We start from the raw sequence: 13,023 nt of genomic DNA on the forward strand, positions 1-13,023 counted from the left end.
TTTGTAGACTATATTATGCTGTTTGACTGAATGACACTTGGTTTTCTTTAATTTCCACAGCTAGTTCTTGTGTAAGATTGCTTAAAGTGCAAGTAGGCCATAAAGTCCTCCTTCAATTGAAAATATACTATTGCAGTAAGCCTGGTGTGGCACTGTAAGATAGATACTGGATTGCTAACTGCAAGGTCAGTAGTTCAAACTCACAAGTCCCTCTTTGGGAACCCTATACAGAGTTGCTGTGAATCGGGACTGACTAGATGGCACTTAACAACAATTACAATAAGTGCAGAAGCTGACAAAGCTACAGTCTTTAACAGTTTGCTTTGTTAATTCCCTTGAATACAGAGAACTGTTTTCATAGGATTTTCAAGCCTGTGATCTTTTAAAGTGCTTTTGGTTTGATTCAAACTGCCAACGTTATGGCTATTAGTGGAGTGCTTAATTGTTTGTACCACTCAAAGATTCCATAGTTTGTATGGAAAACAAACAAAAAATCAAATCCGTTTCTGTCATGGCAACCCTATCAGACACAGTGGAGTATCCACTTAGGGTTTCTAAGTCCAATCTTACTAGGAACAGACTGCCATGTCTTTCTCCCATGCCTTTGCTGGTGAGTTCAAACAGCCAACCTTTCCGTTAGCAGTCTAGTGCCTAACCTCTGTGCCACCAGGGCTCCGTAGATGTTTGTATGGGCCATGCTATATTTCTTTCCTGTTTTAAGTTCTCAAAAATCTAATCAAATGATAGTAACTGTTGAGTTTTCTGTCCTCCTCCCATGGGATAAAATACTAAAGAGTTGTTCATAGTTACCTATTAACAGACACTGTTGGCATTGACTTGCTATTGAGTATTAGTTTGGAATCAGAGTACTTTTTTCTCAGGTTGGGGTAGTATTCAGGTCAGTGTGGTCTTTTTTCCCTCAAACAACCAAACTTTCAAGAATGATACTTCAGTTGATCTCTACTTTATTAAGCGTTCTTTATTAGCTTGGATATTTAGGTAGTCATTTGCATTCTTTTAATTGTAATGGAAAATGGTAACAGACCAGCTGTTGCCAGGATTAGGTTCTTTCCCAGAGGAAATCTGGTCTGGGACTTTTACAGAGCCATAAAGTGTATACCCCAATGAGAATTCTATTGTAATGTTGGAAAAAGCAGATGTATAAAGCTTGCTTTCACCATTTTGGAGTAAAGCCAAACCACTGGATTGGCTATGGGGATAGTTGCCAGTGTGCCATATCAGGGTATCCTGATTGTGTGTCAGAGGACAATTGTGCACCACACGTTTTCACTGGCTCATTTTCCAAAGTACTTTTGGGTGGGCTCAAACCTTCAACCTTTCAGTTAGTAGTAGCATTAACCATTTATACCACAAAAGATCACCACTTGTTTGTCAGTTTGTCATACTGTGGTGGCTTGCCTGGTATGGTAGAAGCTCTGTCACTGGTATTTTAAATATCAGCAGGGTCATCCATGCTGGAACAGGTTACAGTGGAGCTTGCAGATTAACATAGATTTGGAAGAAGAAGAGACAGATTACTTCTGAATGTTTCACCCCACTGAAAACCTTATTATGAATAGCAGCGGAACATTGTCAGATATAACACCAGGAGATGAAAATATGAATATCAGCAGATCATTAACATATACATTGCTAGAAGATGAGCCCTTCAGATTGGAAGGCACTGAAAAAAACGACTGGGAAAGAACTGCCTCTTCAAAGTAGAGTTGACTATAATGGAATAAAGCTTGCGGGACCTTCAAAAGCTGATGGGCCACATAGAGGAAAAACCACAGCAAATGCCCATTAATAATCGGAACATGTAAAGTTTGAAGTATGAATCTAGGAAAATTTGAAGTCATCAAAAATGAAATGGAATGCATAATGATCGGTACCCTAGGCATTAGTCAGCTGAAATGGACCGGTATTGGTATGAATCGGATAATTGTACCGTTTGCTATGCCTGAAAAGACAAATTCAAGAGGAATGGTGTTGCATTCATTGTCAAAAAGAACATTTCAATATCTAACTTGAAGTACGGTGCTGCCTGTGATAAGATAATAGCCATATGCCTACAAGGAAGATTTATAAATTCAAATTTACACATCAACCACTAAAGCCACTATGATGAAGAATTCTACCCACTTCTTTGCTCAGAAATTGGTCAAACATGCAATCAGAATGCATTGATAATTACTGATGGTTGGAAGCAAAGAGAAATGATGCTGGAGATTACATGATAGAATATTTCAAGACCAATGACTTCTTCATTGCAAATGCCTTTTTTAAACAACATAAGAGATATACACATGGACTTCACCAGATTGAAAAGTCTGTGGGAAAAAGCAGTGGAAAAGTTCAGTATCTGCCAAAACAAGGCCAGGGACCTACTGTTGACCAGATCATCAATTGCAAAAATATAAGTTTGGGAAGAAAATTAAAACAAGTTTCTTCTTTTTTTTTAACTTTTTATTGTGAATTAAGTGATAGTTTACATGGGAGAACATTAGCTATACATTCATCCTATTATATTCATTTCATTGCAATGATTAGAATCCCTTCCATGCATCATCAAACAACCAAAGGGTACACCCTGCAAACCTGCCCCTCCAGCCTCCAGCCTTCAGCACACAGGCCCTCTCCCTCCCTGAGTCTAGAGTCTCCTGGCGCTCCATCTCTCCACGTCATCGTCTCTGCCTCCATCTCTGGTGTCACTGCTTCTCTGGATAGGGTCCCACACTCCGCTCTTCTCCCTTGATGGTCCCAGGGACCGCCACTCCTGCACTGACAAGTCAACACTCCCTCCTTTTGTTACAAAAACGTCCACCTTTACATTTCCAACACTCACAGTCAGACCTGATAGTAATTATTCACTATTGAACCACAAGAGTCTTTTCACCAGCCCCGTCAGGTTGGAAACCACTCAGTGGAGATTCTACATTCCCCCGCACCCTCTGGAACTAGGCTCCCTCTTGAAAACTTAAAACAAGCTTCTTCTTGTTGTTAAGTGCCATCGAGTTGATTCCGACTCGTAACAACCATGTACAGGGTTTCCAAGGAGCACCCTGGTGAGTTTGAACCAGTGACCTTGTGGATTGAAGTCCAGTGCGGATCCTACAGCATTATACCAGGAGCCAAAATATCCCACCTGAATTTAGAGGTCATCTCAAGAATGGATTTGATGCATTAGATACAGATGACTGAAGACCAGAAGAGTTGTGCTATTACATCAAGAACATCATACAGGAAGAAAGCGTAAGTCATTAAAAGCCCTTTTCAGTTCCAGCAAGCAAGGTTGTATCATCTTTATATCACAGGTTGTTAATGAGTCTTCCTCCAATCCTGATGCCATGTTCTTCTTCATATAATCATAGCTTTTGGAATTATTTGCTCAGCATGCAAATGTGTAGATCAAGACAAAATGTGGATAGCTTTGTAAAGAGTGGATATTCCAGAACACGCAATTTTGCTTATGATGGAATTGGACATAAACCAATAAGCAGTTGCTTCTTGTTGTTGGGTGCCGTCAAGTCAGTATCGACTCATAGCGACCCTATGCACAGCAGAATGAAACACTGCTAGTTCATAATAAAAGGAGCTCTGGTAGCATAGTGGTTGCGAGTCGGGCTGCTAACCTCAGGGTCAGCAGTTCGAAACTACCAGCCATTTCATGGGAGAAAGATGAGGCCTTCTGTTCACATAAAGGTTTATAACCTCAGAAACCCTCTACAGAGTCGCTATGAGTAGGAACCAACTCTACGGCATACTACCACCACCACCAGACCATAATAAAGGGAACACTTGACTGGTTTAAAATCAGGAATGCTGTGTGCCAGGGTTATATCCTTTCACCATATTTATTATTCAGTCTCTATGCTGAATAATCAGAGAAACTGAATTGTATGAAATAGAATGTGGCATCCGGATTGGAGGAAAACTCATCAACAACCTTAGATATACAACCTTGTTTGTGGAAATGAAGAGGACTTTACATACATATTAATTAAGATCAAAGACTATAGTCATCTGTGTGTATTGAACCTCAGTGTAATTCTTACAACTAGACCAGTAAATAACATCATGATAAATGGAGAAAAGATTGAAGATTTCAAAGAATTCATTTTGCTTGGTTACACAACTAACACTCATGGCAGCAGCAGTCAAGAAATCAACGATGTATTGCATTAGGCAAATCTGCTGCACAAGACCTCTTTAAATTGTTCAAGAGCAAAGCCATGTCAGTTTGAGGACTAAGGTGAGCCTGATTCAAGCCATGGTATTTTTGATCACCTCATATACAAGGAGCTCTGGTAGCATAGTGGTTACGAATCGGGCTGCGAACCGCAAGGTCAACAGAAACTACCAGCTGTTCTGCAGGAGAAAGATGAGGCTTTCTGCTCCCGTAAAGATTTACAGCTTCAGAAACTGTACGTGGTCGCTATAAGTTGGAACCGACTCCACGGCACATAACAACAACAACATATACATACGAAAGTTGAACAGTGATTGACAAAGACTGTAGAACATTCGATGCATTTGAGTTTTGGTGTTGGAGAAGAAAATTAAAAGTACCATGGAATACCATTAGGAAAAACAAATTTGTGTTGGAAAAAGTCTATCTAGAATGCTTCTTAGAATCCAGGATGATGAGATTCTATCTTTCATACTTATCAGGAGGGACTAGTCCTGAGAGAACGACATTCTGTTAAGTAATTTGGAGGTTTCTTGAAAAAGAGGAAGACCCTCAAGGCTCTGGATTGACAGAGTGGCAGCTGCAATGGGCACAAATGTAACAACAGTTGTGAGGATTGTGCAGGACTGGGCAGTGTTTTGTTTTGTTTGGCATGAGTTTGCTATGTGTCTAAATTGACTGGACAGCACCTAACAGAAACAAAGGACTCTGTGGGGTTAAATTGGCCAAGCTCAATATGGAACTTCTGATTACTTTGGCTTAGGCACGTTTTGAATGAAACTTAATGGCCCTAAGTGCAGTTTGAGAAGCATATTTGGCTTTACTGCCTACCTGGGGCCAGGTGTTTATTGTAAAGGGGTTCGTAAGCTGATTTCGGTTAAAATTTATTTATTTTTTCATTTGAGTATATAGTATATGAGGTGGCTTCATGGAAGAATGGAATGAAACAATAGACTATTTTTTTACAAGCTTTTGCTATCTTAGGAGGTAGGTAAGAATTTTCTAGAAATAATTGTACATTTTCCTGAGTAGAAAAATTGCAGCAATCTCCAACTAGGCAAATGCAATTTGATTTTATATGTATTAGCATTCCTCTTTAAATAGTTAATATAAAATATTTGTTAAATACTGTATTTTTAGTCAGTATTAATTTTTGCTTCTTATACACTTTTTATTCCTTTTGTCTTTGCAAGAGAGTTTATTGGTTGTCCCTTTGATATCCTTAGTTTATTGTTTGCATAATCATTATTTAGAGATAAGGGAGTACTGGGCGCCGTCGAATAGGATGTGTAGTAATTTTGCTGTTTTGTTTATTAACAAATGTATTCATAATAAAATATTAATCATTAAAGGTATAAAGATTTGCAACTTGGTTAAAACATTTCAGTTCATGTGCTAAGGAGCATGAATTGTTTTTATACATCATCCTATAAAAGTACTGTGCTATTTTAATTACATATAAGAGACTGGCAGAAGTTTCTTTTTCATGTGTTTTAAAAACAGGATTCTCTGATTTTTTTTAATGCTTATGCACATTTTTCCTAGGTTGCCTTCCAGCATTTCCAGGAACTAGATGAGCACATCAGCTATGTAGCAACCAAGGTGTGTCACCTTGGAGACCAGTTGGAGGGGGTAAACATACCCAGACAACGGGCAGTGGAAGCTCAGAAACTGATGAAATACTTTAATGAGTTTCTAGATGGAGAATTGAAATCTGATGTTTTTACAAATTCTGAAAAGGCAAGTATAAGCACTGTCAGATAATAGTCAAAGTAAAGCACAGCATTAACAGGGTCCTAACAAGCTACAGTTACTGCTTCCCAGGGTCAGACTTGAGGTCACCTAGTCACTGGGTTATTAAAAGATTTTATTGTTCTGAAATAGAAGTAAACAAATTTGTCCATAGATTGCTGATGAAATGCTGATGTTCAGTTTTAATTAAGTTGACTTTTTTATTTATGAAATTATGAACAGTTTACAAATATTGAGGTTAAAGTGTGTATGTAAATAGTTCTTTTCCATTATCATCGTCTAATATAAGCAGGATTTTTATGCTTTTTGAAAAGTTAAAAACCATTGGGGGAAGGAAAGGAAATTTAGGTCTGACCTAAATCTGATAAGATGACCTGTCTGACAAGAATTCAGTGCTCCTTTTTTTCTTTTTTAAATTACTTGAAATAAAGATCTCTCATAAAGAAAGCACAATTTGGACCAAGGAGAATTGAAATCCATAAATTATTTGTTTATGCCAACCCTTTACATGATACTAGTCACTCTTCTCTAAGGGTACATGGTATTGCCTGCTCTACAATCTTGGTAGATTGTATGTTAGCTCACATCTTCCCCACAGGGAATAACGAAATGAAAGTGCATGGAAGAAATAGGCATTCTTTTGCAGAGCAGATAAACATAGTAACATTATCCAGAAATATATTAAATGTAATCTTCCTGAAGTATTCTTAGTCTGCTCCATAAAATATCTGAATTGGTAAAATGTTAAAAGCTAAGTAGTTTTGAAGCTTACTTTGAATTAAGCAACATGTTTTGTGAGCCAGAAATAGAACTATAGAATTTTACATATTTTAGAGATCTTTGAAAAATATTTTCATATGTATAGATGATTCTCTAAAGAAAAAACAGTATTTTAAAGAATAAGTTTTAGGAATTATGTGGTATAAAGTAAGACAGGATAACATCAAAAAGGATGTAGTACTCGAATGAAACTCACAAAATATTGGCAGCATCTAGTGTTGTATAAGGAGCTCTGGTAGCGTAGTGGTTATGAATCGGACTGCGAACCGCAAGGTCAGCAGTTTGAAACTACCAGCTGTTCTGTGGGAGAAAGATGAGGCTTTCTGCTCCCGTAAAGATTTATAGCTTCAGAAACCCTGTACAGGGTCGCTATGAGTCAGTTCCGACTCCACGGCACACAGCCACCACCAGTGTTGTATAGGAGCAACTCTGGTAGCGTAGTTGTTACGAATCAAGCTGTACAGGGTCGCTATGAGTGGGAGCCGACTCCACAGCACATAACAACAAGTGTTGTATATATATGTAATCTTTGTACACAAGGCTTGAGTTTTGTTTCAAGATAGCTTACAGAACGATTTGTTTTTCTTATAAAACATTTCTAAATATGCATAGCTAAATGTGTTATAAAATGTTTGTAGTATACCTATTATAAGATATATTTTATATAAAATTCTATATAATTGAAATCTCATGCCTTTTGGATTTTGGTAGTATACAGTATTTTTATGCTCCAGTATAAGCAAAATCAGTTCTTTACCTAGTATGGTTTACCTGTTTAGTTGCAGTTCAAGACAGTCATTTAGAATCTAGAGAAAAATTTTAAAACTTAAATTGACTGTACCTAGTTTTTCAAAAAACTTTTTATTGTGAATTGAGTGAAGGGTTACAGAGCAGATCATCAGTTTTACATCCAACAAATCATTTACTTTGCTTCATTGCAATGATTGCAGTCCCCTCCATGTACAATCAGTTAATGGTATTTACCTCTATACACTTTGTCTCTTGCATTCCTTCTTGTGTCTCCTGCTACCTCTCCTGTTACTGTATATTACCTGCCACAACACCCATGTTAAAATGTGTTTACCCTCGAGACCCACCTCACCTCTTGTAACATCATGGAATGTTTCTTTTATGAAGAAAATCTCATAATTTTTTACAACATTGATATCATATAGTATTTGTCCTTCTGTGATTGACTTTCACTTTCATTGTCCTCCAGGTTCATCATGTTGTGTGGGGATTTACAGATTCATCATTATTCTTAATGTTATATGTGTTTGTTTAACCATACTTCTATTGCTAGACATTTAGGTTGTCTTCATCTTTTTGGTATGGCTCTTGTAGCCAGCATATTGAAGAATCCTGTTTTCCTATCTATTCTGCTACTTTCTGTCTCTTGGCTGGTGCATTGAATCCATTTACATTCAGTGTGGTTATCAATAGGTATGAACTGATTGCTATCATTTTCCTGTGCATTCATTGTGATGCTGCTGGTTTGTTTGCTGAGTCCATTTTGTTTGTGGGGTTTCTCATCATTCTTGTGTATTACTGTTCACTGAATTTATGATTTTCCTCTTTTTTATTTTGATTTTAAGGTTTGTTAATATTCTTTTGTGTTTACTCTGTAATTTATAATTTTCCCCCTATTTAAAACAGTTTTTTCTTGTCATTTACTTGAATTCTTCATCATTTGGAAATTCTGTATCTACACTATTCTCTCCTGTTGTTTTGTAGTTGACTTCATTATAAATTGATGTCTCTGATTTCCTAGTTTAGGTTTTGTAGATTTGTTTTACTTTAACTACTTTTGTATATGGATGGGTTTCTGAGTGGTGTTTTCATGAATGTTACTGTCAGGATGTTGTCTACTGTTGTTGTTCTCAGTCCAAAGAAGATCCGTCAATATTTTTGGTAAAGTTGATCTGGATATTACAAATTCCTTTAATTTCTGTTTCTCTGGACATACCCTAATTTTACAATTGTATTTGAGGGACAGTTTTGCTAGGGATATGATTCTTAGTTGGCAGTTTTTTTTCTTTCAGAGTTTTGATCATGTCATTCCATTATCATCTTACCTACATGGTTTCTGCTGAGACATCAACTCAGTCTTACTGTTTCTTCTTTATAGTAACTAAATTTTTCCTAAGCTTCTTTCAGAATCCTTTTCTTGTTTTTAGTTTTAGAAATTTTGATTATGTTAGGGTTTTGTGATTTTCTTTTGGAATTTATCCTGTTTGGGATTCATTCTGCATCTTATATGTTTGTCTTCTCATTTTTCCTGATGTTAATGAAGTTATCTTGCAACAAATCTTCAGCTTTCTCTGTGCTTTTTATTATTGTCTTTTTCTGTTCTAGAATTCTGATCACCTGTAAGTCATTCCTTGTCATGGTGTCCACGTAACTCTTAGGCTTTCTTCAGATGTTTTTCGTTCTTTTTTTCTGATTATTCTTGTAGCATATTAGAAGTGACAGATTTATCTTCAGGCTTACTAATTTAGGCTTCCGTTGTTTCGAATCTACTCCTTTACCCTTTTGATTTATTGTCCATTTCTGAAATCTTAGTATTAATTTTCTGGACTTCTCATTTTAGATTTTGCATTATTTTGCAATATCATTTACATTTTATTTTTGTAGTGTTTCCTTGAATTCTACTTGTTTTTTCTGTATTCTCCTTGCTTTTTTTGGTCTTTCTGTCATTCCATTGAAGGTATCTAAATAGCATTTTTTGAATTATTTTTCAGTTAGTTCCATTACGTGTTCTTCCTCAGAAACATTTTCTGACTCTGATTCTTGGTCATTTGTTTGAGTCATTCTCTCTTGTTTCTTTGTATGAGCTAAATTTATTTCTTGGACATTGTGGTGTTATGTTATTGTTGTTATGTGCCATGGAGTCGGTTCCATTTACAGTCTTGGAAACTGAGGGTTTCCAAGGCTGTAAATCTTTACGGGAGCAGAAAGCCTCATCTTTCTCCCATAGAACAGCTGGTAGTTTCAAACTGCTGACCTTGTGGTTCACAGCCAGATTTGTAACCACTACGTTTCCAGAGCTCCTTTTGTGGTGTTATATTTGTATATAAAATTGATGACTGTGTGTTGATGTGTTCTCCCAACTGTCTCCTGTAGATGTGGGTAGAGAATGGATGTGTGTACACTGTTCTCCATTCCTGCAACTCACTTTAGGGTGGGGTTGGCTGGTGTTGGCTGCTGTCTACTGTTGATCAGGTGGTATAGGAGATGGTATTGAATCTTGCCCAGTGGGTGGAGCTGCCAAGGAGACAGTTGTGACTGGGCTGTATTTTCATGGTTGCTGTCTCTTATCAGGTGGGCAAGAGGAGAACTACAGAATATACACACAAGAAAATAAAACAGAATAAGCCAGCAAAACACCAACAATGAAAAAGAAAATAACAAAGGAGAAAAAAGAAAGAATACAATAACTACAAATAGAAAATAGGGGCAGGAAAATGGAGCTCTAAACAAGAAAAAAACAGATAAAATAGGGGCAGGAAAATGGAGCTCTAAACAAGAAAAAAACAGATAATAATAATAAAAACACTTAGAGAAACCATGGAGAGGGAAGTTGTAAATAAAAAGACAGTAAAGAGTATTAAAGAACTATCAAAGAAAAAGGTAAAATGAATAATAAAAGAAGAAACAAAAGTAGAGATAGAAAGGGTAAAATTAAAGGGAATGGAAAGAGAAAAAGAAAGAATAAACAAAACTATTGAAACAGTGAAAGGACACTGCTCAAAACCAAAAAGCCACCGTAGGTAGCTGTTAGATCCTGAGAGGAGAAGAAAACACCGGGAGGCTCTTGCCAACCAAAGAGCTCATGAGGTATGTGTAGGAGGAATGTGACAGTGGAGTTCCTGGCCCTAGATCAAGTTCCTATAGACCAGGTGTTATCTATGTTCAGGGCACTCATTCTGGGAGTAGTTCTTGAAGGCCTTGATGGAGCTTGTTTCTGTGCCTGTTACAGGCCACAGGACAGCATTCCTTGTTATGAAGATTTCTGCTATATTAATTCTGGTTTGGTTATCTGGTTAGATTAACCTCTCTATGTTCTCTACAGAACATAGAGCCGAGCCTGCCTAAACCCAGGCATCAAAGCAGGGCAACTAGTCCCCTCCTCACACTGGCATGGCTCACAACCACGAGGCTTCTAACTCCTGGGGAGCAGGGTCTCTTTTTTGTGGATGAGGGTGGGGGCTGGCCACCAGGGGAACAAAGGGAATAAAAGGAAAACACCTTTCCTGTTGCCTGTGTGAATCTGCTCTACCAGGTCACCACCTGTCATGAAAGCTGTTCACTAAAGTTTGATGGCTGGGCTTCATCTGGTCGCCTGGTAACCAGCTAGTCTCCCTCTCTTGCTGTACCTGCTCAGCTTCTCCCATCAAACATTGAGTCCATTTCTCTAATCTTTTCTCTGAGGTTCAGGGTTTCAGAATTTCATTTGTCTTTTTCATTTGGTCTCTTGTATCTTTGTTGTAGAGGGTCCATATAGTGTGTCTGCCAAGTCTGCCATCTTGCCAGGAGTACCCCTGATTGTAACTTATTTTTAACTTGATTGGTATTGTTTATGGTGTTTTGCATCGTGATGTTATGTTCTCTGCCTTTTTCTTTAAACATTATAATACGCCTCAAGTAATTGTGTAGCCCTTGGTGTTACTATCTCTTAATTTTTGTAGGTTTTAGTTGAAAGAATAAATATTTTTGTTCTTTAGTCCTACAACTTGAATAATTGCACACTTCCCTGCCGTATTTTTTTCAGGAGACTATATTAAATTTTATCTTTGCTTTTAGAAAAAGTGTTAAAAATGTATATGTTCATTAAATAACAAGGATGCTTTTAGGTATGTTTTATTCACTTAGTTTAAAGTAAGATATATGCAGCAGTATGAGCCAAATCATTCCCATATATCTTGTTTATTCTTTTTGGGTTTGTAAACTCACGATAGACATGCACTTTTGCTTTTAGAATGCAATAATATGAGTTTCTTCACAGTAAACTTGAACTGCAGGTTTTACTTGGGAGGGAATTATGGCATCATAAAAATCAAAAGTCTCAGTACCAGAAAGAGTATCTTTTGTTGACTCATGATTGATGATACTATTGTGTATTCATGTTGTTTACCAAGTTTGCTTTCATGTTTATTTTTAAAAGTAAATTATTTAAGGAGAGAGCTGTGGGCATGCATAAGGGTATATAATATTTTCAGTTATAGTGTTGTTGTGAAGTGCTCTTAAGTTATTTCCGAAGGGTATATAATATTTTCAGTTATAGTGTTGTTGTGAAGTGCTCTTAAGTTATTTCCGACTCATAGCGGCCCTGTATAGGGTTTCCAAGGAGCAGCTGGTGGGTTTGAACTGCTGACATTGTGATTTGCAGTTCAGTGCTGATCCTATAGTGCTACACCAGGGAAGAATTCCATTATCCTTTTTTTTTTTAATTCCATTATCTTTTAATTCTGTTTTTTCACAAACTTTTTGAAGCCCCTTTCACATACACACACAAACCTCAAATCTATGTGATTGTTTTTGGCATGCATAATGGTATTTTTGTTCTTTTTAATGTTTCTTTTTTTTTTTTAAATAGATAAAGGAGGCAGCAGATATCATACAGAAGTTACACCTAATTGCCCAGGAGCTACCGTTTGATAGGCAAGTTTCCTTCTCCTGAATTACTTTGGATCTGTCGGGTAATTTATAGAGTAAAATCGTATTCTTCCTCTGTATGATTATCCTTGCCTATTAATTCATCAATAATTTATTGAATGAGGTATAATATAAAATAGTTGAATGAAAAGATATATAATCTACTCTTAATATGAAATAATCTAAATCTTTTGTTTGTTTTCTGAAAAAGATTTTTTTAAATGTAATTTCACTTATTGTTATTGAGAATATACACAGCAAATCATTCACAAATTCAGCAGTTTTTACATGTACCATTTAGTGACATTGGTTGCATTCTTCAAATTTTATAACGATTCTCTCTCGCCTTTTCTTCTCCTTCCCCATTAACATAAAATCACTGCCCCCTGAGCTTCGTATCTCATCTTTCCAGTTGATCTTGTCAGTTTTGACTGTCATCCAGTCAGTTGCAACTCGTAGTACTCTTACATAGTATTTCTGACATTGTAAATCTTGAGGGAACCAGACAGCCTCATCTTTCTCTTGTGTGGTATGGCTGAGGGGTTTGAACTGCAGATCTTGTTTAGCAGTCCAGTGCTTATCCTGGACAGCACCGCCATCACAGTTGAATTGTCAATCTTGGAATAGTGTTATTATCCTTCCAA

At 36.9% G+C, this 13,023-nt stretch overlaps 1 protein-coding gene across 2 annotated transcripts in view; it reads left to right on the plus strand.

The window, feature by feature from the left end:
* The window catches only part of EXOC5 (exocyst complex component 5), a 78,669-nt gene that overhangs the window by 27,608 nt on the left and 38,038 nt on the right, over positions 1 to 13,023 (plus strand). Inside the window, exons 4-5 of one of the 2 annotated variants that reach the window (XM_006864610.1) lie at positions 5,738 to 5,932; positions 12,321 to 12,385. In XM_006864610.1, the coding sequence (XP_006864672.1) occupies positions 5,738 to 5,932; positions 12,321 to 12,385 (260 nt within the window). The remainder of the gene's footprint in view (positions 1 to 5,737; positions 5,933 to 12,320; positions 12,386 to 13,023) is intronic. The other variant, XM_006864611.1, reaches the window with a different exon arrangement.

Source organism: Chrysochloris asiatica, unplaced genomic scaffold, assembly GCF_000296735.1.
Source record: "Chrysochloris asiatica unplaced genomic scaffold, ChrAsi1.0 scaffold00067, whole genome shotgun sequence".
NCBI lineage: Eukaryota > Metazoa > Chordata > Mammalia > Afrosoricida > Chrysochloridae > Chrysochloris > Chrysochloris asiatica.